General features: G+C 45.1%; 1 protein-coding gene across 4 annotated transcripts in view; it reads right to left on the bottom strand.

Moving 5' to 3' along the window:
- Window positions 1-27440, bottom strand: part of LOC140478703 (phospholipid scramblase 2-like) — a 91367-nt gene that overhangs the window by 17466 nt on the left and 46461 nt on the right. For 3 of the 4 annotated variants that reach the window (XM_072572012.1, XM_072572011.1, XM_072572009.1), the window contains exons 2-6: window positions 19646-19689; window positions 12443-12792; window positions 7059-7101; window positions 2774-2994; window positions 420-581 (exon numbers count right to left, since the gene is read on the bottom strand). In XM_072572012.1, coding sequence (XP_072428113.1) covers window positions 420-581; window positions 2774-2994; window positions 7059-7101; window positions 12443-12792; window positions 19646-19658 — 789 coding nt within the window. In that variant the 5' untranslated portion in view covers window positions 19659-19689. Of the gene's footprint in view, window positions 1-419; window positions 582-2773; window positions 2995-7058; window positions 7102-12442; window positions 12793-19645; window positions 19690-25590; window positions 25639-27440 lie in introns of those variants that run through there. The other variant, XM_072572010.1, reaches the window with a different exon arrangement.

Raw genomic sequence — 27440 nt, forward strand, 5'->3', positions numbered from 1 at the left:
TGGGCCAAATGGCCTGTTTCCACATTGTTGGGAGTCTGTGAGTGGGGCCACATAGCACTGCTGCCTCACAGCATCAGGGACCCGGGTTTGATTCCAGCCTTGGGTGACTGTCTGTGTGGAGTTGGCACATTCTCCCAGCGGGTGCGTGGGTTTCCTCTGGGTACTCCAGTTTCCTCCCGTAATCTAAAGGTGTGAAGGTCAGGTGACTTGGCCTTGCTAAATTGTCCCACAGTGTTCAGGATGTGAGGTTAGGTGCATCAGTCAGAGGGAAATATAGGGTAGGGTCGGTGTGGACTTGTTGGGCCGAATGGCCTGTTTTCACACTGTAGGGAATCGTCTTCTCCTACCTCTACAGAACAGTTGACAATTGACAAACTTAACAGGAAGCTGAAGATTTTGATAAGATATAAGAAGGGTACCTTAAAATCAATATCACTACAGCAGTTGCAGATACAGCAAGGGCCAATAATCTTCAATACAGGCTCCTTCTTATCGTTTTGAATGGTGAATTTTGGCAGACATATGTCCCATGTTTGGATAACGTATCCAATTGGCTCACCTGGTGGTGCCTTCACTTCCAGCTGTGAAGAAATTGTACAACAGAAAAATTTAATCCTCACAAGAGGATCATCGACAATCTTCACTGGAGGTCAGGAATTAAAGCCAGTGAAGATGGGAAGGATACATCAATAAATTAAGAATAGAACTTGTTTTAATTCTGAATGGTAATCTTTACTTTTTACTTCCAAACAACAGAAAGTTGAAAGTAAGAGAGAGAGAGAGAGAGAGAGAGATAAAGAGAGAGAGATAGAGAGAGAGAGATAAAGAGATAAAGAGAGAGAGAGAGATAAAGAGAGAGAGAGAGATAAAGAGAGAGAGAGAAAGAGAGAAAGAGAGAAAGAGAGAAAAAAGTCGAGCACCAATTTGGATTGAGTTGAAATAGATTAGCCTTACTGTCACATATTCACAGGAGTACACTGAAAAACTTACAAGTCTCACTTACAGCATACCTTCAGTATCTAGGTACTTAGATATAGATTAAGTACAAACTCTTAGGACATCAAAATTAGGAAAATAAAGAAATCGGAAGCCCTTACAGAATTCAAAAGTACAAAATCATAGTAATAAATTAGAAAAATCAAGGATAAAAAGTTCAGATTTGAGAGATTTTAAGATTAACGAAAGAGACAGAGTCATACAGGAAGTTAGAGAAAAGGACAGAACAAGAGAGAGGGAGCAGAAGACAAAAAGACAGAGAGAGAAGGAGACCGACAGGTATAATGATCAAAACAGTGTCAGCCAGGTGGACTTCATAGAATATGAGTTCCTTGATTGGGGCAGTTAACCTGGTCTAACAGGGAGCCCTGGCTGATAGGTATAAACAAGGAGTGTCAGAGGCTGTGTTCACTCTGACAGCTGGCTCTGAGGAAGCTGGATCAGTGTCAAGGACTCTCCATCTGTAAATAAAGGGTGACTTGGTGACAGGATACCAGCCTTTGTGGAGTTATTTTAATACGGAGAGGCAGAGAGACTAAGACAAATCAAAAGACAAAGGTAGAGAGGCAGAGTGAAAGATAAGGAGAAAGAAATAAAGAGTACCACAAACAGAGTAAGAAAAAGACAGTGAGAGAGAAAAAAAGAGAGAGGGGGAAGGAAAAAAAGAAGAAAAAGATGAACATGAATTCGAACAATACTAAGATAAGAGAGACATAGACATAGGGGAAAACAGAGAGGAAAGAAACAAGAATATAGAAAGAGCAGAAGTTAGAAAGTCAATAATATGGAGAATGAAACAGATTTGGAAAGGCAGAGAGACTAAGAAGAAGAGAGTGAAAGACAAGGGGATTAAAAAAAACAAAGATAAAGAAGGAAAGAGAAAGACAGTGAGACAGAGACACAGATGAAATCGAGTGAAAGAGACAAAGACAAGACAGAGAAAAAGAGGCAGGTGAAAGAGAGTGAGAGTGAGAGAGAGAGAGCGAGAGAGTTAGAGAGAGAGAATGAGAGAGTGAATGAGAGAATGAGAGAGAGAGCGCGAGAGAGTTAGACAGCGAGAGAGTTAGAGAGAGAGAATAAGAGAGAGAGAGAGAATGAGAGAGAGAGAATGAGAGAGAGAGAATGAGAGAGAGAATGAGAGAGAGAATGAGAGAGAGAATGAGAGAGAGTGAGAGCGCGAGAGAGTTAGAGAGCGAGAGAGTTAGAGAGCGAGAGAGTTAGAGAGAGAGAATGAGAGAGAGAGAGAATAAGAGATAGAGAGATAGAGAGAGAGTGTGAGGGCGAGAGAGCCAGCCATCTTCCCATCTGCACGTTGATGACATCAGTGGTAGGAAAGTCCATGAATTTAGTCCTTAGCCTGATTAAAGAGATGGCTTTGAGAAAGTTGTGTTTAGAAATGTGCTGGTTCGGGTGGATTGGCCATGGGAAACTGGCCGTAGTGTCCAGGGATGTGCAGGATAGATGGGTTAGCCATGCGGAACAGAGATAGGGTTGGGAGGGTGGGTGGTGTTTGTCTGGGTGGAATGCTGTTTGCAAAGTCTTTATGGGCCAAATGGCCTCAATCAACCCTGTAGGGATTCTGTGATTAATGGGACAAGGGGTTTGAGGATGAGCTGCAGAGACCGGGACTACAGTAGTTCAGTACTTGGCTGGCACTAAAGGTTAAAAAAATAAGGCCAACAAAAGCAGAAGAACATCGAAGGTGGGAGGGAAGTGGGTCAAGCAATCACACAGAACCTTACAGCTGAAGTAGTCATCTCCAAGACCAGTCACTCACCTCCTGTAAGCAACATGGACAGCAGCAGCCAGCACATCTCAACGGGCGGTACAGATTAATCACTTCCTGTCCTAAGTTGTCAAGAATCTTCATGTCAAAGGAACGGAGGTTCCCACAGCAGTTCCGATTGCAGAAGTCATTTTCCTCAGCAGCAAAATAGACCAGTTGGCCAAGACTGTTCTTAATCTGATATTTGTTGTTGGTCTCGAATCCAGTTAAGACTAAAAGCAAACATAATGGTGGAAATATTGGGAGATCAGCAAAGAAAAGCTGTTGACTTTAATGCCCATCATTGTGCCAACAATCAGGAGTATAGTTTGGGGAAAGCACAAAGCCCACAGTGCAGGACAAAGAGAGTGAGCGGACTGGGAGGCTGATCAAGAGGGTGGACAGAAAGCAGAGAGGATGGTGCTGGAAAAGCACAGCAGATGAGGCAGCATCCGAGGAGCAGGAGAGTCGATGTTTTGAGTATAAGCTGTCTGCAGGTTCATTCCTGATGAAGGGCTTTTGCCCGAAATGTCGATTCTCCTGCTCCTCGGATGCTGCCTGACCTGCTGTGCTTTTCCAGCACCACACCCTCAACTCTGATCTCCAGCATCTGCAGCCCTCACTTTCTCCTGGATAGAAAGCAGCAGCTTCCCCTTAGTGGAAGGATTGATAGCAAGGGGGCAACATTTTAAGGTGAAATACAGCTGGCTCTAAAAGGGGATTTGAGGGAAAATGTTTTCACTCAGAGGGTGATGGGGGTTTGGAAGGCACTGCCTGGGAGGGGTAGTTGAGGTCAGAAGCATGGTTTAAAAAGCCTGTAGAGTTTAACAAATCAAAACCTGTCTGGTGTCGTGCAATTTTTGATCTAAATCAATGCAGAGCAGAGGGAAAAATTTCACAATTCTGTTTACTTGGGTGAGACACCATAGTTAGAATAATAGAATACAGAAAAGGCCCTTCAGCCCATCGAGTCTGCACTGATTCTAAATGTACATTCATTGCACTTTCCTGCACTTGGCCCAGAGCTTTGAATGTTATGACCCTTCGCGTGCTCATCAATGCACTTTCTAAAGGTTGTGAGGTTTCCGACCTCATCTACCCCTCCCAGGTAGTGCCTTCCAAACCCCCACCACCCTCTGAGTGAAAACATTTTCCCTCAAACCCCATTAAGCTAGTTGCATTTCACCTTAAAATGATGCCTCCTTGCTGTTAACCCTTCCACTAAGTGGAATGGCTAGAACATAGAACATAGAACATAGAACATTACAGCGCAGTACAGGCCCTTCGGCCCTCGATGTTGCGCCGATCAAAGCACCCCTAACCTACACTAAGCCACTATCCTGCATATACCTATCCAATGCCCGCTTAAATACCCATAAAGAGGGAGAGTCCACTACTGCTACTGGCAGGGCATTCCATGAACTTACGACTCGCTGAGTGAAGAACCTACCCCTAACATCAGTCCTATATCTACCCCCCCTTAATTTAAAGCTATGCCCCCTTGTAATAGCTGACTCCATACGTGGAAAAAGGTTCTCACTGTCAACCCGATCTAACCCCCTAATCATCTTGTACACCTCTATCAAATCACCCCTAAACCTTCTTTTCTCCAATGAAAACAACCCCAAGTGCCTCAGCCTTTCCTCATAGGATTTTCCTACCATACCAGGCAACATCCTGGTAAACTTCCTCTGCACCCGTTCCAGTGCCTCCACATCCTTCCTATAGTATGGCGACCAAAACTGCACACAATATTCCAGATGCGGCCGCACCAGAGTCTTATACAACTGCAGCATGACCTCAGGACTCCGGAACTCAATTCCTCTACCAATAAAAGCCAGTACGCCATATGCCTTCTTCACTGCACTATTTACCTGGGTGGCAACTTTCAGAGATCTGTGTACATGGACACCAAGATCCCTCTGCTCTTCCACACTACCAAGTAGTCTACCATTAGCCCAGTAATCCATCTTTTTATTACTCTTACCAAAGTGAATCACTTCACACTTAGCTACATTGAACTCCATTTGCCACCTTTCTGCCCAGCTCTGCAGCTTCTCTATATCCCGCTGTAACCTGCCACATCCTTCCTCACTGTCTACAACTCCTCCGACTTTCGTATCATCCGCAAACTTGCTCACCCAACCTTCTAACCCTTTCTCCAGGTCATTTACAAAAATGACAAACAGCAATGGTCCCAAAACAGATCCTTGCGGAACACCGCTAGTGACGGCACTCCAAGATGAACCTTTGCCATCAACTACTACCCTCTGTCTTCTTCCAGAGAGCCAATTCCTAATCCAAACCTCCAACTCACCTTCAATGCCATATCTCTGTATTTTCTGCAGTAGCCTACCATGGGGGACCTTATCAAACGCCTTACTAAAATCCATATATACCACATCTACCGCTTTCCCCTCATCTACCTCCTTAGTCACCTTCTCAAAGAATTCAATAAGGTTTGTGAGGCACGACCTGCCCTTCACAAAACCATGCTGACTATCCTTGATCACATCACTCTTATCCAGATGTGCATAAATCCTATCCCTTACAATTCTCTCTAAGACTTTGCCCACAACAGAAGTGAGACTCACTGGCCTATAGTTACTAGGATTATCCCTACTCCCCTTCTTGAACAAGGGAACCACGTTTTCTAACCTCCAGTCCTCTGGCACTACTCCTGTCGACAAAGAGGACACAAAAATCAAGGCCAATGGCTCTGCAATCTCCTCCCTTGCTTCCCAGAGAATCCTAGGATAAATACCATCAGGCCCAGGGGACTTATCTATTTTCACCCTTGCCAGAATTTCCAACACCTCTTCTCTACATATCTCAAAGCCATCCATTCTACTTATTCGTGCCTCAGTATTTATATCGACAACAATGTCCTGTTCCTGAGTGAATACTGACGAAAAGTAGTCATTCAGCGCCTCCCCAATCTCTTCAGCCTCCACACGCAACTTCCCATTACTATCCTTGATTGGACCTATTCCTTCCCTAGTCATTCTTTTATTCCTAACATACCTATAGAAAGCCTTAGGGTTTTCCCTAATCCTACCAACTAAGGACCTTTCATGTCCCCTCCTTGCTGCTCTTAGCTCTCTCTTCAGGTCCTTCCGGGCTACCTTATAACTCTCAATTGCCCCTATTGAACCTTCACGCCTCATCTTTACAAAGGCCGCCCTCTTCCGTTTAACAAGGGATTCCAACTCCTTATTAAACCACGGCTACTTCCTACACACTCTACCCATGTCCCTCATTATCTTATATACCTCTGTCAGGTCTCCTATTGGCCCCCTCTGCTCGAACAAAAAATGGAGAAAGTGAGAACCACAGATGCTGAAGTGTAACAGTCAAAAAGTGTTGCACTGGAAAAGCACAGCAGGTCAGGCAGCATCTGAGGAGCAGGAGGACCGACATTTCGAGCATCATTCCTGATGAAGAGCTTATGCCCAATACATCGACTCTCCTGCTCCTTGGATGCTGCCTGACCTGCTGCGCTTTTCCAGCAACACATTTTCAGCTCTGATCTCCAGCATCTGCAGTCCTCACTTTCTCCTGTCTTCCTCACTACCCTTTTAAGTGGTCCAGCCATCTTCAGGGTTCTGTGAACAAACACCCCGAGATACCTCTATTCCTCTGAGCTTCTTAGTGTCCTGCCATTCACTGAGTACTCCCTTGTCTTGTTACATCTTCCAAACTGCATCACCTCGCAGTTTTCAGGGTTCAATTCTATCTCTCTCGGATCTGCCCAATTGCCCAATCTGTCTGAATTCTTGTGGAGCCTCAGACGAGAAGGCATCAAAGCGGAACGAGGCCATTCAGCCCATCGATTCTACTCTGCTATTCAATCATGGCTGACATTTTTACTCAAGCCGGCTCAGTTCACTAGATGGCTGGTTTGTAATATTGAGCGACATGAACCGCAAAGGGTTCAATTCCTGCACCAGCTGAGATTCCCACAATGCTCTCTCATTCCCAAACTTTCCCTTTCCCTGAGACATGGTAATCCTCAGGTTAAACCACCCACAGTAAGTGAGAGAGCAGCTCTATGGTCTGGTAAGACTATGGCATCATGGCTTTTACTGATCAGAATTCTTTCCATTAAAAGATGCAGGACAGATTTTGTAATTCTAGCTACATGGCAATAATTCAAGCTGTGTTACACAATCTCATCCATCAATCAAACAGGATTTGGAGTTCAACAAATGAATGAAAATCAGGCAGGATGTTTATTTTGAGCTGAATTACCCTCATCCAGAGCTGAACTCATACCTTGAATTTTATCGCAACATACCTTCCAACAGCTCCACCTGCTGATGAACCAGAAGCTGGTCTACCTGTGGCAGAAACAAAAAGTTGAGATCTTCTTTATAAAGAAAATGCAAGAGGAAATTGTAATCTAAATGAAAAGGTGAGCAGTGATGACGAATAATTGCAGAGAATGCTGGAGAAATTCAGCAGGTCTGGCAGCATGTGTGGAGAGAGAAACAGAGTCAACATTTCAAATCCACCATGAATCTTCTTCAGGATCTTCAGAGGCTTCTAATGAAGAATTGTATGGGACTTGAAATGTTAACACTCTCTCTCTCTCTCTCTTCTATCCCACCCCCCTCCAACAGATGCTGCCAGATCTGCTGAGTTTCTCCAGCATTCTCTGTGTTTGTTTGGATTTCCAGCCTCCACAGTGCTTCACTGACCATTTGGGATCATTTGGAATAGTTGATATTGGAACTATACCTATCAATACAAGAGTTAGAATTATATTTACTGCAGTTTCCAGCTAATCATTTAATGTGCCGGGTCTAAAATTGTGGACAAGTTTGAGCAAATAACTGTTAATACAGCAGACATTTTGTCAGAACATAGAACAATACAGCGCAGAACAGTCCCTTCGGCCCTTGATGTTGCGCCGACCTGTGAACTATTCTCAGCTCATTCCCCCTACACTATCACATCATCATCCATGTGCTTATCCAAGGATTGTTTAAATCTCCCTAATGTGGCTGAGTTAACTCCATTAGCAGGTAGGGCATTCCATACCCTTACCACTCTCTGCGTAAAGAACCTGTCTCTGACATCTGTCTTAAATCTATTACCCCTCAATTTGTAGTTATGCCCCCTTGTACAAGTTGACATCATCATCCTAGGAAAAAGACTCTCACTGTCCACCCTATCTAATCCTCTGATCATCTTCTATGTCTCTATCAAATCCCCTTTTAGCCTTCTTATTTCCAATGAGAATAGACCCAAGTCTCTCAGCCTTTCCTCATAAGACCTTCCCTCCAGACCAGGCAACATCCTGGTAAATCTCCTCTGCACCTTTTTCAATGCTTCCACATCCTTCCTGAAATATGGCGACCAGAACTGTACACAATATTCAAAGTGCAGTTGCACTAGCATTTTGTATAGTTGCAGCATGATATTGCGGTTCCAGAACTCAATCTCTCTACCAATAAAACATAGTATCCTGGATGCCTTCTTAACAGCACTATCAGCCTGGCTGGCAACTTTCAGGGTTCTATCTTGTTTGTATTGCACCTTTAACATTGTAAAAGGTCACACAATTCTACCAAATCCAAGTCTCCAAATATAAAGTAGACATTAAACAGCTGTGAACTGCAACAATCATAGCGGGTGCTTTTCTCCTGTGAATCCCCCATTTATTCCTCAAAGCTGCCTTTCTGGGATTTCCAATGTACTGGGTACATTGCCACAGAAATTGTTTGTCGACTGTGCTTGCAAACATTGACAGGTACCAGTGGGCAGATCCCAGCAAACGGGCCAGTGTTGCATCTGTGTGTTTGCATGGCCTATGTTTGTCAGAATCAAATATTGTTCCTTGTTTCATTTTCAGCCATGGTGTGTTATGGACTGGGCCAGACCACTCTAAACATTCTTGAGCAGGCAATCTAGACTGTAACGTTGCAATGTCTCACTCAAGAGAATGAGAGAGAGAGAGAGCCTGTTTCCACACAGCTGAACTAACTAGTTGTGGGCTGAACTGCTCAGCTGGAGAGCTGACCACTCCCCTTTCATTATACAAGTCCCTTCTAAAACATGACCACTTTGGCCTGAAGTCTCATCTATTTACATATAAACAAAAGGCCTCTCTATACTCTGTAATCTCTGTACCAAACCAGTCTGATCGGAGCCGGGAACATTTTGTTACCCCCTGGAAAAAAAACCAAGGACACAGTATCCTTGAGAAAAGGAACAGCTTTTAGAAAAAAAGGGACCAGCTTTGGGACAGACATGGGTGAGCTCTGAACTTTTATTTGTTCAGTTGGATATCTTCCGTACAAAATAATCTGCCAAGCACCTTTAGACAACTAAGAATTCCATTTAACCAGATTGATGGTTCCCTGATGAGTCCTGTGCTCTCTCTATCCGTACAGGAAGATACTCTAGTTACCTACTTACAGATAGTCTTATGGAACCTCAAATAGCCATGTTGGAGTTTAATGTTAATCTAGATAGCGATGATATATCTAATGTACATGAGGTCTGCTCGGAGATATTATGATACAGTAGAAAATAGTTGAGACATGAAGCTGGACCTCCTCGTTCAGAGGTCAGAGCACTACCATTTCACTGTAACAGCATCCTCCCACAGTCTCTAATACTTTCACCTTTTTGATCAAGCTTCTTGCCTCTGGCTCAGTGGTTAGCACGACTGCTTCACAGCGCCAGGGACCCGGGTTCAATTCCAAACTCGGGCAACTGTCTATGTGGAGTTTGCATGTTCTCCCTGTATCTGCTTGGGTTTCCTCACACAGTCTAAAGTTGTGCAGGTTAGATGCTAAGTTCCCATCGTGTCCAGGTTAGGGTGGATTAGCCATGGGAAATGAAAGGTTATAGGGTAGGTTTGGGCAGATGGACCGAATGGCCTGCTTTCACACTGTACAAATTCTATGATTATCCAAATAGAGCCTTCTGGCTTGGTTACAAATTTCTCTTGGAATACCTTTCTCAAGCATCTTGGGGCTTACAGCAATGCTAAAGGTGTGATTAAAGACAAGAAGTTGGTATTACTTTTCTTGAAAGATTTGCTTTTCCAAGAGTTGGGTTTTCAGCTAAGGATAACTGCAGCCTGATAATTACTGTCTGTGATGTTAAACAGTCAGGGAGTTTAGTGGAACACCCTTTTGCCGATAAACATAATGCAGATGTTAAGTTACTCATTTGAAGTAGATTACCTCCTGCACTACAACATTAGACAGAGGAACACCAGAGAAAGGTGTCACAGAGAAATACGAATGGCAGGAATTTGGCTAAAGGAGCAGTGAATGAAAACATGGCAGGATTTAATGGTGACTGCAAATTGAAACATACCTTCATGCTGCCCGATGCAAAGACCTTTAGAAAATGGTGAAGGGGCATGGTTTTAAAATGCCGTACGGCAGCAAATGAGATTTGGCTTCTTATATGGACTAGAATTGAAATGTTGTGTGCAGTTTTAAACAATCCTTTATAGAAATGATATTGGAGAAATAGTACAGGATTACTCAGTTTTTTTGAGGGATCTCAGAACAGCGGCATTGACTGAGTTTCCACACTCCAATCATGAAGGGTGTCCGAACAATTGCGATGTTTAGGGCTAAGATGGATGTTACAAGCCCTTCCCTTCAGCACTTTCAATAACATTATATTGCAGTTTTGTCAGTATGTGGGGACTGCACAGGAGCCCTGTCTTCCCTAACTGGCAAACGTGAAAATGATCATTGGAAACATTGACTGTTACAGTGTAGAACGAGGCACGTCGGCCCATTGTGTTTATACCAGCTTATGAAAGCTAGACCCACTCTCCAGCCCCATCTCTACAGCTCTCCAGATTCATTACTTTCAAATACTTATCCAGTTCTTTTTTGCAACCTTCTACGGAATCCGCCTCCACCATTCTCCCAGTCAGCACATTCCAAATCCTAACTAGGGGACACATTTTTAAGTTGAGAGGAGAAGGATTTAAAAAAGACAGAGTCATAGAGATGTACAGCATGGAAACAGACTCTTTGGTCCAACCCGTCCATGCCGACCAGATATCCCAACCCAATCTCGTCCCACCTGCCAGCACCCGGCCCATATCCCTCCAAACCCTTCCTATTCATATACCCATCCAGATGCCTCTTAAATGTTGCAATTGTACCAGTCTCGACCACATCCTCTGGCAGCTCATTCCATACAAGTATCACCCTCTGCGTGAAAAAGTTGCCCCTTAGGTCTCTTTTATATCTTTCCCCTCTCACCCTAAACCTATGCCCTCTAGTTCTGGACTCCCCGACCCCAGGGAAAAGACTTTGTCTATTTATCCTATCCATGCCCCTCATAATTTTGTAAACCTCTAGAAGGTCACCCCTTAGCCTCTGACGCTCCAGGGAAAACAGCCCCAGCCTGTTCAGCCTCTCCCTGTAGCTCAGCTCCTCTAACCCTGGCAACATCCTTGTAAATCTTTTCTGAACCCTTTCAAGTTTCACAACATCTTTCCGATAGGAAAGAGACCAGACAGTGGCCTAACCATTGTCCTGTACAGCCGCTACATGACCTCCCAACTCCTGTACTCAATACTCTGACCAATAAAGGAAAGCATACCAAACGCCTTCTTCACTATCCTATCTATCTGTGACTCCACTTTCAAGGAACTATGAACCTGCACTCCAAGGTCTCTTTGTTCAGCAACACTCCCTAGGACCTTACCATTAAGTGTATAAGTCCTGCTAAGATTTTCTTTCCCAAAATGCAGCACCTTGCATTTATCTGAATTAAACTCCACCTGCCACTTCTCAGCCCATTGGCCCATCTGATCAAGATCTTCTTGTCTTGCCCTTGAAGACTTTTTATCTCCACATGAGAGGTAATTTTCTTTGGTTGGTTTGTGTATGGAATGAGCTTCCTGAGCAAGTGGTGGATGTGGGCATAATTACAATGTTTAAAAGGCATTTGGATGGACACATGAATAGGAAAAGTTTGGAGGGAAATTGGCCTGGAACAGACAGGTGGGACTAGTTTAGTTTGGGATTATGTTTGGCATGGACTGGTTGGGTCGAAGGGTCTGTTTCTGTGCCGTAAGGGGAGAAGGCAGGTACAATGAGTTGAGAAACATATTAGTCATGTCCGAATGGCGGAGCAGATTTGATGGGCTGAATGGTCTTATTCTGTTCCTCCATCAAATGGACTTATGAAAGCTGGAGGAGCAGCACTGCATTTTCTGTACTTTACAGTTTTGAGATCTCAACATTGGATCCCACAGCGTTACACCCCAACCACATGAACATCTACCTTTCCTTCATTTCTCATACATGTCCCCTCTTCCCCTACCCTCTATGGTCTTGTCTTGCTTGTGTCTCATTTACCTTGCTCTTAGTAGAGAGGAACCACTATGTTCCCTTTCACACTTCGATTTACACAAGCATAATTTCTCTTCTACCGCAGTTAGCAATCCTTTTGTCTTTTGCAATGGGTGTCAACACCATCTGTTTCCTTCAAATCTCCCCTGCCTCTGCTAAAAGCACCATTTTCCAACTGTTTCTGAAGCAGAGTCATACCAGACTCGAACCACTCACTCTGTTTCTCTCCCCTCAGATGCTGCCAGACCTGCTGAGTTTCTCCGACATTCTCTCTGTTTGTTCAAGGTTTCTGCTTGATCAACATGATTGAGAGGATCTCATCCAAACGGTCACTTACCTGGGTGAGATACTCCAGACCTGGTGGGCAATTTGGGATCCCAGATGGCATCGGCATCAATGGAATACCGCCTGGTCCGAGGGGAACTTGGTTGCTGTAGACCCCCGGTGCTTGGACGACAGGCTGCTGGGCAGTAGGCAGATATGCCCCAGGTGGGTATGCCCCTGGCGGGTAGGCATTAGGAGGATATGCACCAGGTGGAAAAGCACCAGGAGGGTAGGCTCCATACGGATAGGCTTCAGCTGGAAAGACTGTAGCGGGCTGTGCACCAGGTGGCTGAGCGACAGGAGGCTGTGACTCAGGAGGTTTAGTCACTGGCGGCTGGGCCTCAGATGATTCAGGATTGGTTTCTAAAATCAAACAAGGCATGAACAAGCGAGATGTAGAAATGTCTTCACAAATCAAACCTTACCACATATAGTGCAAGCAACTATTCGCCAGAAAACAGCAAGCAAACCGCCCTGCTCATCCAACAAACACCCTGGTTGTGCTCATGCTCCCCGGAAGAAGTCATGCTTGACTTGAAGCTGTGACGATGAACTGCCACACTGTGGAGCTCAGGCCATTGAGTAGATTTCAGACGGAGATAGAGAGGCTCGAGATTGCCAGGGGGGTATCGAGAGTTATGGGAAGAAAGCGGGAGAATGGGGTCGAGAAACTTATCAGGTAAAAACAATGACTGCAGACGCTGGAAACCAGATTCTGGATTAGTGGTGCTGGAAAAGCACAGCAGTTCAGGCAGCCTCCGTGCAGCAGGAAAATCAACGTTTCGGGCAAGAGCTCCTCGGATGCTGCCTGAACTGTTGTGCTTTTCCAGCACCACTAATCCAGAATTGAGAAACTTATCAGCCATGACTGTATGGCAGAGCAGCAGACTTGATGGGCTGAGTGGCCTAATTTCTGCTCCTATGTCTTCTGGTTATTTTGTCCTTGTTTTTTTTAAAAAAGAGAAGTTGTAAGGCAGAGGTGTAAAACCAGCTACTGAAGATGACTTGTGGAAATAATTTGTGAGGCCTCGGAATTTTGAAAGCAAAATCTCCTGAATGTTACGGCCAGCTCTCACAGATCAGTATTTCTGGGTTTTGGTTTTGTCAGTAACATTAGCAACTGTTTAGCGTGTCAAAAGATTTGGCAGCTTCAGTAAATGTCTCCTAGCTGCCGTTTTCTCTGAATTCTCTCGGTGTTTTATTCCTACTGGATTAGAGACCTGCATGTGAGAATCTGTGTCTGAATTTGCCTTTTTTGCCAAGGGGTGTGTGGATGGGATGTTACTGTATTGGGACCGTTAATTAGTACGAGGAAGTATATCGATTAATCGGATAAATTTTCCCAACAGTTAAGTCATTATAAACTCCTCTTTCTTTTGGTTGTATTTTAACTACGGTGTTTAAATAAACTGGGTTTTGCTTAACGTTGAAGAGGTTGACCAACTCGCATCACATCGGGAATACAGCACGCTGCATCAGCCTTTTAAATTCAGAAAACGTTCAGGTCAACCTTCACAAAAACATTGAGGGAGTCAGGTCTGGTCCACATCAAGGCGTTAACCTCGGTTCTCATCAGTTGTTGTGAGCAGACCTGCTGAGCATTTCCCATGCACCAACTTCAGACTGTGCACAGGAAATAATCAATGTGTCTGTGGGCACTGATACTCACTGCGTTTCTGGGCACTAATACTCACTGTGTCTGTGGGTACTGATACTCACTGTGTCTGTGGGCACTGATACTGTGTCTGCGGGCTCTGATACTCACTATGTCTGTGGGCACTGATACTCACTGTATCTGTGGGTAATGATACTCACAGTGTCTGTGGGCACTGATACTCACTGTATCTGTGGGCAATGATACTCACTGTGTCTGTGGGCACTGATACTCACTGTATCTGTGGGCAATGATACTCACTGTGTCTGTGGGCACTGATACTGTGTCTGCGGCCACTGATAGTCACTGTGTCAATGAGTACTGTTAATCACTGCCTCTGTGGGCACAGAAAATCACTGCGTCTGTGGGTACTGATACTCACTGCATCTGTGGGCACTGATACTCAATATGTCTGTGAGTACTTATAGTCACAGTGTCTGTGGGCACTGGTACTGACTGTGTCTGTGGGCACTGGTACTGACTGTGTCTGTGGGCACTGGTACTGACTGTGTCTGTGGGCACTGATACTCACTGTGTCTGTGGGCACTGATACTCACTGTGTCTGTGGGCACTGATACTCACTGTGTCTGTGGGCACTGATATTCACTGTGTCTGTGGGCACTGATACTCACTGTGTCTGTGGGCACTGATACTCACTGTGTCTGTGGGCACTGATAGTTACTGTGTCTGTGGGCACTGATACTCACTGTCTGTGGGCACTGATATTCACTGGGTCTGTGGGCACTGATAGTCACTGGGTCTGTGGGCACTGATAGTCACTGTGTCTGTGGGCACTGGTACTATGACTGTGAGTACTGATAGTCACAGTCTGTGGGCACTGATACTGTTTCTGTGAGCACAGATACTCATTGTATCTGTGGGCACTGGAAGTCACTGCGTCTGTGGGCAATTATACTCACTGCATCAGTGGGCACTGGTACTCACTGCATCGGTGGGCACTGATACTCACTGCATCTGTGGTCACTGATACTCACTGCATCTGTGGTCACTGATACTCACTTTGTCAATGAGTACTGATACTCACTGCGTCTGTGGGTACTGATACTTACTGTGTCTGTGGGCACTGATACTGTGTCTGCGGGCACTGATAGTCACTGTTCCTGTGAGTACTGATAGTCACAGTGTCTGTGGGCACTGGTACTCACTCTGTCTGTGGGCACAAATAGTCACTGTGTCTGTGGGCACTGATACTGTGTCTGTGGGCACTGATACTGTGTCTGAGGGCACTGATACTGTGTATCTGTGGGCAATGATACTCACTGCGTCTGTGGGCACAGAAAATCACTGCATCTGTGGGCACAGAAAATCACTGCTTCTGTGGGCACTAATACTTATGGGCGGCACAGTGGCACAATGGTTAGCACTGCTGTCTCACAGTGCCAGAGACCTGGGTTCAATTCCTGCCTCAGGCGACTGACTGTGTGGAGTTTGCACATTCTCCCCGTGTCTGCGTGGGTTTCCTCCGGGTGCTCCGGTTTCCTCCCACATTCCAAAGATGTGCAGGTCAGGTGAATTGGCCATGTTAAAATTGCCCGTAGTATTAGGTAAGGGGTAGATGGAGGGGCATGGATGGGTTGCACTTCGGCGGGGCAGTATGGACTTGTTGGGCCGAAGGGCCTGTTTCCACACTGTAAGTAATCTAATCTAATCTACTGTGTCTGAGCACTGGTACTCACAGTATCTGTGCGTACTGATCGTCACCGTGTCTGTGGGTCACTGATACTCACTGTGTCTGCGGGCACTGATACTCACTGTGTCTGCGGGCACTGATAGTCACAGTGTCTGTGGGCACTGATAGTCATAGTGTCTGCAGGCACTGATAGTCACAGTGTCTGCAGGCACTGATAGTCATAGTGTCTGCGGGCACTGATAGTCACAGTGTCTGTGGGCACTGATAGTCATAGTGTCTGCAGGCACTGATAGTCACAGTGTCTGCAGGCACTGATAGTCACAGTGTCTGCGGGCACTGATAGTCACAGTGTCTGCAGGCACTGATAGTCACAGTGTCTGTGGGCACTGATAGTCACAGTGTCTGTGGGCACTGATAGTCATAGTGTCTGCAGGCACTGATAGTCACAGTGTCTGCGGGCACTGATAGTCACAGTGTCTGTGGGCACTGATACTCACTGTGTCTGTGGGCACTGATACTCACTGTGTCTGTGGGCACTGATATTGTTTCTCCGGGCACTGGTACTATGTCTGTGAGTACTGATAGTCACAGTCTGTGGGCACTGATACTGTGTCTGTGGGCACTGATACTCATTGCGTCTGTGGGCACTAGAACTCACTGCGTCTGTGGGCAATTATACTCACTGCGTCTATGGACACTGATACTTACTGTGTCTGTGAGCACTGATACTGTGTCTGCGGGCACTGATAGTCACTGTTCCTGTGAGTACTGATAGTCACAGTGTCTGTGGGCAATGATACACACTGCATCTGTGGGCACTGATACTCACTGTGTCTGTGGGCACTGATACTCACTGTGTCTGTGGGCACTGATACTCACTGTGTCTGTGGGCACTGATACTCACTGTGTCTGCAGGCACTGATAGTCACAGTGTCTGCGGGCACTGATAGTCATAGTGTCTACAGGCACTGATAGTCATAGTGTCTGTGGGCACTGATACTCACTGTGTCTGTGGGCACTGATACTCACTGTGTCTGCGGGCACTGATACTCACTGTGTCTGCGGGCACTGATACTCACTGTGTCTGCGGGCACTGATACTCACTGTGTCTGCGGGCACTGATACTCACTGTGTCTGCGGGCACTGATAGTCATAGTGTCTACAGGCACTGATAGTCACAGTGTCTGCGGGTACCGATACTCACTGCGTCTGTGGGCACTGATACTGCATCTGTGGGCACTGATACACACTGCATCTGTGGGCACTGATACTCCATTACCTTCTTGTAGAATTCTCAATCAGTGGAAATAGTTTTATCTCACTTTTTGTTTCCAGTTTACATGTTGAAGACTTCCATAAGATCACCCCTTTAGTTTCCAAATTCAAGAGAAATCATGTCGAATCTGTATAAGGTTCTAAAGAAGGGTCACTGAACACAAGATGTTTACTCTGTTTCTCTCTGTTTAGATGTTACCAGACCTGCTCAGTTTCTCCAGCTACTCCTGTTTAGGTTTCCGATTTCCATTGTCCACAGTTGGTTTTGGGATAATCCCTGGCATGTGAATGTTTTAGAATCTGGATTAGTGGTGCTGGAAGAGCACAGCAGTTCAGGCAGCATCCGAGAAGCAGCGAAATTTCCAGCACCACTCATCCAGAATCTGGTTTCCAGCATCTGCAGTCATTGTTTTTACCTCGCATGTTTTAGAATGCTAACTAAGAGGATTTATTTTGGCAGGAAATAAAGCAGGGGGAACCAGGAAGGAGTGAACTTTCAGTGTAAGTAAACCTGTGGCTCGGTGGTTACCACTGCTACCTCACAGCGCCAGGGACCCAGGTTCAATTCCAGCCTCAGGCGACTGGCTGTGTGGAGTTTGCACATTCTCCCAGTGTCTACGTGGGTTGCCTCCCACAGTCCAAAGAACATAAGTGTTCAGGAATGTGTAGGTTTGGTACATCAGAGGTAAATGTAGAGTAATAAGGGAATGGGCCTGGGCACTTTACTGTTTGTATGGTCGGTGTGGACTTGTTGGGCTGAAGGGGCTATTTCCACACCGTAGAGATTCTAAACTCTGTGAAAATGTCTGTAATGCCGAGTCAGGAAACTGTTCCATGATTTCTGTAGCATTAGTCAGCAGATGGCAGTGTTTCATTCCGCTGGTCAATGATCACAAACCCAGAGGCCCGAAGCTCTCTGGTCTCCAACTTTTGTAAAGTTCACAAGATACTTTCAGAGTTGATTGGAGCCAATATAACCAGTTGCCTGCCCTTCAGTCTCCCCTGCCCATCCTGATCTCTGCCCAAGTGTGTGCTGCTGGACTTACACAAATCCTGGTGGACATTGGGTCCATTGTCAAACCACCTCCCCAGGAAGCTTTTATCTGCATAGGCTCAGCAGGTTTGGGACTCAACTCATTGGAGGGGAAACATGGGATTCTTCGGTGAAGTCACTTGACCATAGCGCACAGGGATGAGAATGTTCGGTACACATGACGAAGGAGAAGCACTCCAAAAGTTCATGATTTCAAATAAACATGTTAGACTATAACCTGGTGACTTCTGACTTTGTCCATCCCAGTTCCACATCAGCATCTCCACATCATGTTCCGCCTCATGGGAGAGACCAGGAGCAGAGGGAATAGGCTCAGAATTAAGGGGCACCAATTTAAGACTGAGAGGAGGAGGAATTTCTACTCTCGGAGGGTTGAGGGGCTTCGGAACTCCTTGCTGCAGAGAGCAGTGTAGGCCAGAGTCCGCGTGTATATTTAAGACTGAGAAAGGTAGATTCGTGATCAGTCAGGAAATCAAGGGTTAAGGGGAAATGGCAGGAAAGTGGGGGATGTCAAATGAAAAATGTTTGTTAAGCAAAGGGACACGGCCAAAAGCAGGTCGATGGAGTGAGGCCATTGATCAGACACTGAATGCTAGAACAGACTCAAGGGGCTGGAGTGTCCTGTTCTTAAGGGCCGTTGTGCTGGTCATTGAGAGACAATTGGTGGCAGTATCTTGAGGAAACGAGGGAGGGTTGCTAGAAAGGCACTGAGAAGGAACAGGAAGGAAATGGAGTGGATTGAACCCAGGAGCAGTGGCTGCTATCGCACTGCATAGCCAAATTAATGTTAATTGTTATACGTTCTAAAAAAAGGATGCCAGATCCTCATGTTCTTCCTCGGTTGCTATTGGAAATCGGAGCTGAGCCTTCCCATGATGCTCTCTCAATCCAAAGTGATTAAACTCCATACGCTTACAATTGGTTTGCACCAGACTTTTTTTGTTTTAAAAACACAGCATCTCTTTGAAATTCTGCACAATGAATTAAATAATATCAAATTTTGTAAATAATTATTGGGGTAGTGATCGATTTTGGATGACAATGCATGATGGGCATATCACAATCACTGTCAGTGATGATACCCCATATGATATTCAGAGAGTTCTGATATCTTCAATAGAACTGTGTACAGGGTAGAACAAATAACGGACCAGTCACATATACCATTCATTACAGGTCAGGAAGCATCTCTACCCCACCAACTTTAATATGCAATTCATATCAGCCAGTTACCAAATACATTTACACAACGCTGAAAATGTGTTGCTGGAAAAGCGCAGCAGGTCGGGCAGCATCCAAGGAGCAGGAGAATCGACATTTCGGGCATGAGCCCTTCTTCCGGACCTGCTGCGCTTTTCCAGCAACACATTTTCAGCTCTGATCTCCAGCATCTGCAGTCCTCACTTTCTCCTAGGACATTTACACAATGGAAAGGTATCTGTTTTGAAGATAGAAGCCTTTATCCAAAACACTATTTTCTTTCCCCTGATATTGCGGAAGTTGTTCAATATATCCTACTGGGATTTCTCTGTTTTTCAAACAAATTGGCATTCTACTCAAGTTCAGTTTATCTGTTTCTTACCTGAGTCAGCCATCAGTCAATGCACTCTCTTTCACAGGGATCAACTAGAGAAAGGAAACAGAGAAAGATTATCATTTCTCCCAGATGCCTCCGTGATTATCCATTTCAATGGACCACTTACACACATGTTGAAGCCTTAAAATTGTAGCAAACACAGAAAATCACATTAAGAGTAGGCCATTCAGCCCTTTGAGCCTGCTGTGCCATTCAATATGATCACGGCTGATCATCCAACTCAGTCCCCTGTTCCTGCTTTCCCTCCATACCCTTTGATCCCTTTACTCTGAAGAATTATATCTGAAGGCTTTCAGGACAGATGCAATACTTCGGCCTCAGTTGCTTATGGCAGAGAGTTCTATGGGCTCCCCACCGAAGAACCACCTCCTCATCTCAGTCCTGAATGGCTGACCCTTGTATCCTTAAAATGTGACCTTTGGTTCCGGACTTCCTGGTCATTGGGAATGTCCATCTTGCATTAATCTTGCCTCAGTTTAGTAGAATTCTCTATAAAATTCCCCATGCGTTTTTCTAAACTTCGAGTGGCCTGCTCTCTCCCCATTACCTCAGCCTCACCATTTCAGGAATTAGTCTGGTCTTTGAAATGTTTCCTTTAGACCTGGAGTTAAACGGCTCTCTAGTGTGATGTGGAGTAGAAGGCCTGTTTGAGCAGTCACGAGAGCGCGGTGACGTGCTGTCTGTGTGGAGCTGAGCTCCCTGGTTGGATGGGGAAGACCTGGAACAACCTCCAGATACGGAAGCTCCAGAAACAGGATTTCTGCTGGCAGATAAACAGTGGCAGACCCCAATGACAGAGTGTTTAGCCGCGGGATGAAGGAGACGGATGTCTCTGCAAGGTTTGTAGGTCAGGTTGAGGTTTAGGGTGTAGGTTTGCTCGCTGAGCTGTAGGTTTGATATCCAGATGTTTCATTACCTGGCTAGGTAACATCATCAGTGGCGACCTCCAAGTGAAGCGAAGCTGTTGTCTCCTGCTTCCTATTTATATGTTTGCCCTGGATGGGGTTCCTGGGGTTTGTGGTGATGTCATTCTCTATGTCTATCATTGAAAAAACCAATGCACTACTCGCAGACACCAACACCTACCAACAAGTGGCGCTAGACCCTACCCCACAACTAGGAAACAATATTACATATCTCCTAAAAAAATTACACAATTCCGGACAATTAAACAAGACGGAATTCCAGAAAATGAAACAAGACGGAATTCCAGAAAATGAAACCACACGGGACCAACGCCCCACGATTCTACGGACTACCAAAAATTCATAAACCAGGAGCCCCCCTCAGACCCATAGTCTCACTACCCGGAACACCAACTTACAGACTGGCCGAAGAACTACACGCTAGACTGAAATACCTAGTAGAAGAGTCTCAGCACTCCATCCACTCCACCCAGGAATTCCTAAAAATCACCAAAAACACCAAAATAGAGGAAGACGAAGCAATGATCTCATTCGACGTAACAGCACTGTTCACCTCCATCAACATCGACCTGGCAAAGGAAACACTTACCACACTTTTAGAAGAGACCATCACACACACCCCAACCACCATTAATCACATCACCAACTAAAACATCATGAATCTAGTGGGCCTGTACCTCACCACCCACTTCACCGTCAACAACATAGTCTACAAACAAACCAACAGCACACCCATGGGATCTCCACTATCCAGATTCATAGCAGAAGCAGTAATGCAAAGACTAGAGCAAACAGCCCGACCAACCATCAAACCAAAAATCTGGGTCCACTACGTAGATGACACCTTTGTCATCACAAAACAAAACAAGATAGAAGAGACATTTAACATCATCAACAACACCCTCACAGGCATAAAGTTCACCAAGGAGGAAGAAACCGACAACAAACTCGCATTCCTGAAAGTCACAGTCGAAAGAAAGGACAACGGAGAACTACAAACCTGCGTATACAGAAAACCGACAAACACTGACCAAATACTTAACTACACCAGCAACCATCCCAACACACACAAACGAAACTGTACCAGAACACTATTCCAACGAGCCACCACACACTGCAGCACAGACGAACTTCAGAAAACAGAGGAAAACCACCTATACAATGTATTCAAGAAGAACTGATACTCAAAAAATACAGTCCAGAGATTCCTCAAGAACAAACCACGACAAGCAGACCAAACACAGCCAGAAACCCTAACCACCTTACCATACATCAAAGAAGTCTCAGAAACGACAGCTAGACTACTAAGACCCCTCGGAATCCTAGTAGAGCACAAACCCACCTACACTCTCAAATAAAAACTAACAAACTTAAAAGACCCAGTACAACCCATGGACAAAACCAACGTCATCTACAAAATTCCATGCAAGGACTGCCACAAACAATATGTGGGACAAACAGGAAGAAAGTTAGCCACCAGGATACACGAACACCAGCTAGCCACAAAAAGACACGACCCTCTCTCCCTCGTAGCCCTACACACAGATGAAAAAAAACCCACCATTTCGACTGGGACAACACATCTATCCTGGGACAGGCTAAGCAAAGACATGCCAGAGAATTCCTAGAGGCCTGGCACTCCAACCACAACGCCATAAACAAACACATAGATCTAGATGCCATCTATCAACCCCTCAGAAAACAAACAGGAAATGACATCACCACAAACCCCAGGAACCCCGTCCAGGAGAAAGATATAAATAGAAAGGAGACAACAGCTTCGCTTCACTTGAAGGTTGCCACTGATGATGTTACCTAGCCAGGTAATGAAACGTCTGGATATTAAACCTACAGCTCAGCGAGCAAACCTACACCTTAAACGGGTGCTTCTGCATCATCCAAGATTGAGTCATTCTAGTCCACAGCATCATGTGACTTAAGACTGTAAGATCAGAAGATGTGGGGCAGAAAGAGACCATTCGGTCCATTTTGTCTGCTCAGCCATTCAACTAGATCATGGCTGATCTCTTAATCCTCGACTCCAGTGATATGCTTTTCCTGCAAAGTTGACGATTTACTGACACGGTGCCCTTCAATCTTGGAGGGCCCATTCCATGATTCCTTTTCTCACAACTTGGAAAGGCTAACCCATTGTGTGTGACATAATTGCACAATAAGTGAGCAGCTAACAGCAAGGTGCGGTATACAACATTGACTCCTCCCAATACTGCCCCCTCCCCCCCCCCCCACCATCACTTCGTTAGAAGGGACCGAAAGCAGGTTGGCTTGATGGCATTGAAGAACATTCCTTCTCATTTCATCAGCTTAATCAGACCATAAGATGCAGGAACGGAAGTAGGCCATTCAGCCCATTGAGTCTGCTCCACCATTCAATCACATCCTGGCTTATCTGATAATCCTCAAGCCCACCTTCCCGCCTTTTCCCAATAACCCTTGATTCCTTCCTGGTTAAGAATCTGTCAATCTTAGCCTTGAAAATACTTAATGACCCAGCCTCGACAGCTTCTTTGAAAAAAGATTTCCACAGATTCACTACCCTCAGAGAAGACATTTCTCTTTATCTCTGTCCTAGATGTTTGATTCCGTATCCTGAGATGATGATGGAAGGTCCTACACTCTTCCATGAAGTGAAACAACTTTTCCACATCTACTCGGTCAAATCCCCGAGGAATCTTGCATGCTTCAATCAGGTCATCTCTCAATTCTTCTAAATTCCATTGGGTTGAGGCCCAACCTACTTAACCTCTCATCAGATAGTCCCTCCATTTCTGGTACCAGCCTAGTGAACCTTCTCTGAACTGCCTCGAACGTCAGGATATCTTTCCTTAGCTAAAAGGCCTGAAAGTGTTCACAGTGTCCCAGCTGCAGCCTGACTAATGTCTTGTGTAGTTTTAAAGAAGCTTAGAGAATAAGGGTCACTACTGACATTACCATTAATCAATATTAACCTTAACAAAGCCCCTCAATGATGGGTCAGCTTACGCCTGCAAAAGTGAATGAAAAAATATAGTCGATTCTTGACCTCCATTAGAAAGCATGGTGCTGGAAAAGCACAGCCGGTCAGGCAGCATCCAAGGAGCAGGAGAATCGAAGTTTCAAGTATAAGGTCTTCACCATTCCAGATGAAGAGCTCATGCCTGAAATGTCAACTCTCCTTCTCCTTGGATGCTGCCTGACCGGCTGTGCTTTTCCAGCACCAAACTTTTTGACTCTGATCTCCAGCATCTGTGGTCTTCACTTTCTCCCCCTTGTCCTCAGTTATACTTGTCTCATGATTAAAACTAGGTCGCTCTTGTCATGATCTTGGGCTAGGGTAGTGTCCACTGTCAAAGAGGCATCTCACTCTTAAAAAAAGCAATCAGTAAGTGGTGACCCAAGCTGGGAGGGGACAGGGCTGTGAGACCTGGATGTTAGTAGACAGAATAGACAGCTATTGCCAACTAACTTATCAAGTTAAAAGCAAAATACTGTAGACGCTGGAAATCTGAAACAAGGCATTCTGAAGCAGAGTCATCAAAAGGGATGTAACAACACAGAGATATTATCACGAGACTATTAACCCAGAAACTCAGCTCATGTCCCAGGAACCGGGGTTCAAATCCTGCCATGGCAGATAGTGGAATTGAATCTAATGATGGTTATGGATCAATTGTTGGGAAAAAAACCCATCTGGTTCACTCATCCCCTCTAGAAACTACCACCCTTCCCTGGTCCGGCCTGCATGTGATTCCAGACCCACAGCAATGTGGTTGACTCTTAACTGCCCTCTGGGCAATTAGGGATGGGCAATAAATTCTATGCTAGCCAGAGTTATCTACATCCTGTGAATGAATAAATTTTTAAAAAGATTCAAAATGTTAATTCTGTTCCTCTTTCCACAGATGCTGCCAGTCATAGAGTCATAGAGATGTACAGCATTGGAAACAGACCCTTCGGTCCAACCGTCCATGCTGACCAGATATCCCAACCCAATCTAGTCCCACCTGCCAGCACCCGGCCCATATCCCTCCAAACCCTTCCTATTCATATACCATCCAAATGCCTCTTAAATGTTGCAATTGTACCAGCCTCCACCACTTCCTCTGGCAGCTCATTCCATACACGTACCACCCTCTGCATAGAAACGTTGCCCCTTAGGTCTCTTTTATATCTTTCCCCTCTCACCCTCTAGTTCTGGACTCCCCGATCCCAGGGAAAAGACTTTGTCTATTTATCCTATCCATGCCCCTCATAATTTTGTAAACTTCTATAAGGTCACCCTTCAGCCTCTGACACTCCAGGGAAAACAGCCCCAGCCTGTTCAGTCTCTCCCTGTAGCTCAGATCCTCCAACCCTGGCAACATCCTTGTAAATCTTCTCTGAACCCTTTCAAGTTTCACAACATCTTTCCGATAGGAAGGAGACCAGAATTGCATGCAACATTCCAACAGTGGCCTAACCAATGTCCTATACAGCCACAACATGACCTCCCAACTCCTGTACTCAATACTCTGACCAATAAAAGAAAGCAGCATTCTCTGTGTTTGCTACCAATTTGGCTTGTCTGCTCTTATTGGAAGTAGGTGGCTATTTGGTGACTGTGGGGCACGTATAGGGCAATCTATCTCAGGATTCGCACGATTCACTTCACTTGGGGAATGGATGAGAGACAATACCTTAACAGCAGCTTTCCCAATCCTGTTCTCTCAGTAAGAACACACATCAGCGACTGAAACTCAAAAACAATAAGCACGCTTTGAAGCCTCCCAATCATTTGTACAACTGTGGTTCTGTACAATGCGACTTGCTAAATTGCTTCCAGGACACACAAATGGAAAAAACTACTTCACTGTGATTGCTAAATGGCAAAGCTGGAGCAAAGAGGTAAACGTTTTCTTGTACATTTCCACGATCACTTATTTTAACCACGGTGCGATATTCTGGAAGATTAGCTTTTCACGAGAGAAGCTGAAGTTTGCATTAAATGGATTTAATGTACTTTACCAATAACAATAACGCATCACAAGAGGAGCTGCAAAATATCCTAGCTGGCAATTCTCAAAAACAACAAATGCTGGATCAGCCAGCAACCTCCAGGTCCCTTGAGTGAATAAAGTTAAAAAGAAACGTGCCACGGCTTAACCCTTTCAATTGCAAACTCAGAACAAAAGCAAAACACTGGAGATCTGGAATAAAGGCAGAAAAAGTGTTCAGGAAGTCCGGCAGTTTTGGAGGTAAGAGAAATGAAGTTAATGTTTTAGGTTGATGACTTTTTAACCAGTATTCAGTTGAAGCTGCTGATGAGAGTATTAAATGGAGGGTATGTTTGTGTGCCATGTCCTATACTGTACAGATTTGAGGGCAAAAGATACATGTGAGAGATGTAACCAGGTACTACAAGTCATACTGCTGTAATGTGCATTTTTTAAAAATTCCCTACTGTATGGAAACAGGCCTTTTGGCCCAACAAATCAACACCAACCCTCCAAAGAGTAACCAACCCAGACCCATTCCCCACATTTACGTCTAACTAATGCACCTAACACTATGGGCAATTTCAGCCTGGCCAATTCACCTGATCGGCACATCTTTGGACTGTGGGAGGAAACTGGAGCACCCAGAGGAAACCCACGCAGACATGTCTGTGTGGAGTTTGCACAGTCACCCGAGGCTGGAATCAAACCCGGGTCTGGCGCTGTGAGGCAGCAGTGCTAACCACAGAGCCATCATGGCACATTTTGTTAACGCAAATTCTCTGTAACACGATTGTCAGGTTGGGGACACTGTTTCTGTAGCACAATCTTTTCAAGCTTGTGTTGGGTATAATGTGATTCCGGCCCCATTAGTTTAAATGGTGCTGCTATTATACAATTTTCTTATAACACAGGACTGCCCAAGAATGGAACTACCGCGTTATTGCAGAACTGACTCTATTGGGGAATTAATACTCTTGTATTTTGTTTCAAAAGATATGCAATGAAAGATTTTGAACCCACATTGTGAAGTTATTTGGAATATTCTTCAGTGGATGGCTTTGGGGCTTGGTTACCACAATTGGAAAAATGGCAGTTAACACATCTGCAGACTTCCTGTACTCAGGAAAGTGTACTGTACTCAGAAATCCTGCTTCCTTCTAAAGAGACCAGCTGTGACTGGTAGAACAATGCAGTCTATTGTTGCCACATATAGACGGATGGCCAGGGGAAACTGCACATCTATTTCCGTAAAAGCTTCAGTCACAAAACACAAATTTCACTAGCGCATCTAACATGAGACCCCAGCAAATCTAGCAGATTCTAAATACACACATTTAGTAAATTAAATCTAATACCAGATCAGTATTTACTCCTCTTTCCTTTCCTTATTGCATGAAAGGCAGCTAAGAGTGGGTCTGGAGTCACATGCAGACCACACCAGGCAAAGATGGCAGATCACACGATAAAAAAAGAATAGCATACGCTGGAAATCTGAAAGAAAAACAGAAATAGTTGGAGAAACTCAGCAGATCTGGCAACATCTGTGCAGAGGGAAAACAGGGTCAGTGTTGCAGGTGAAATGATCCTTCTTCACATTGCAGAGCTCCATCTCTCATGGGTCAGATGGATTTTCCCTGACAATTGACAGTGGTCAGCATGGGATTAACCTTTGCTTGATTTCAAGGTGTACAGCTACCATAGTGAGATTTGAATCCATGCCCTCAGAACCTTAGCTTGGGGTGCCTGGATTACTAGTCTACTGCAATTACCACGATGCCACAATCAGAAAGGAACCATGGTACAAGTTAAAAGGTTTGAATGGCTTAATCCTGCTCCTAATTTATATGTTTCCTTATTGGGTTTCTCTGTTCTAAGGAG

This window comes from Chiloscyllium punctatum, chromosome 6, assembly GCF_047496795.1.
Source record: "Chiloscyllium punctatum isolate Juve2018m chromosome 6, sChiPun1.3, whole genome shotgun sequence".
In the NCBI taxonomy this organism is placed as follows: Eukaryota; Metazoa; Chordata; class Chondrichthyes; order Orectolobiformes; family Hemiscylliidae; genus Chiloscyllium; species Chiloscyllium punctatum.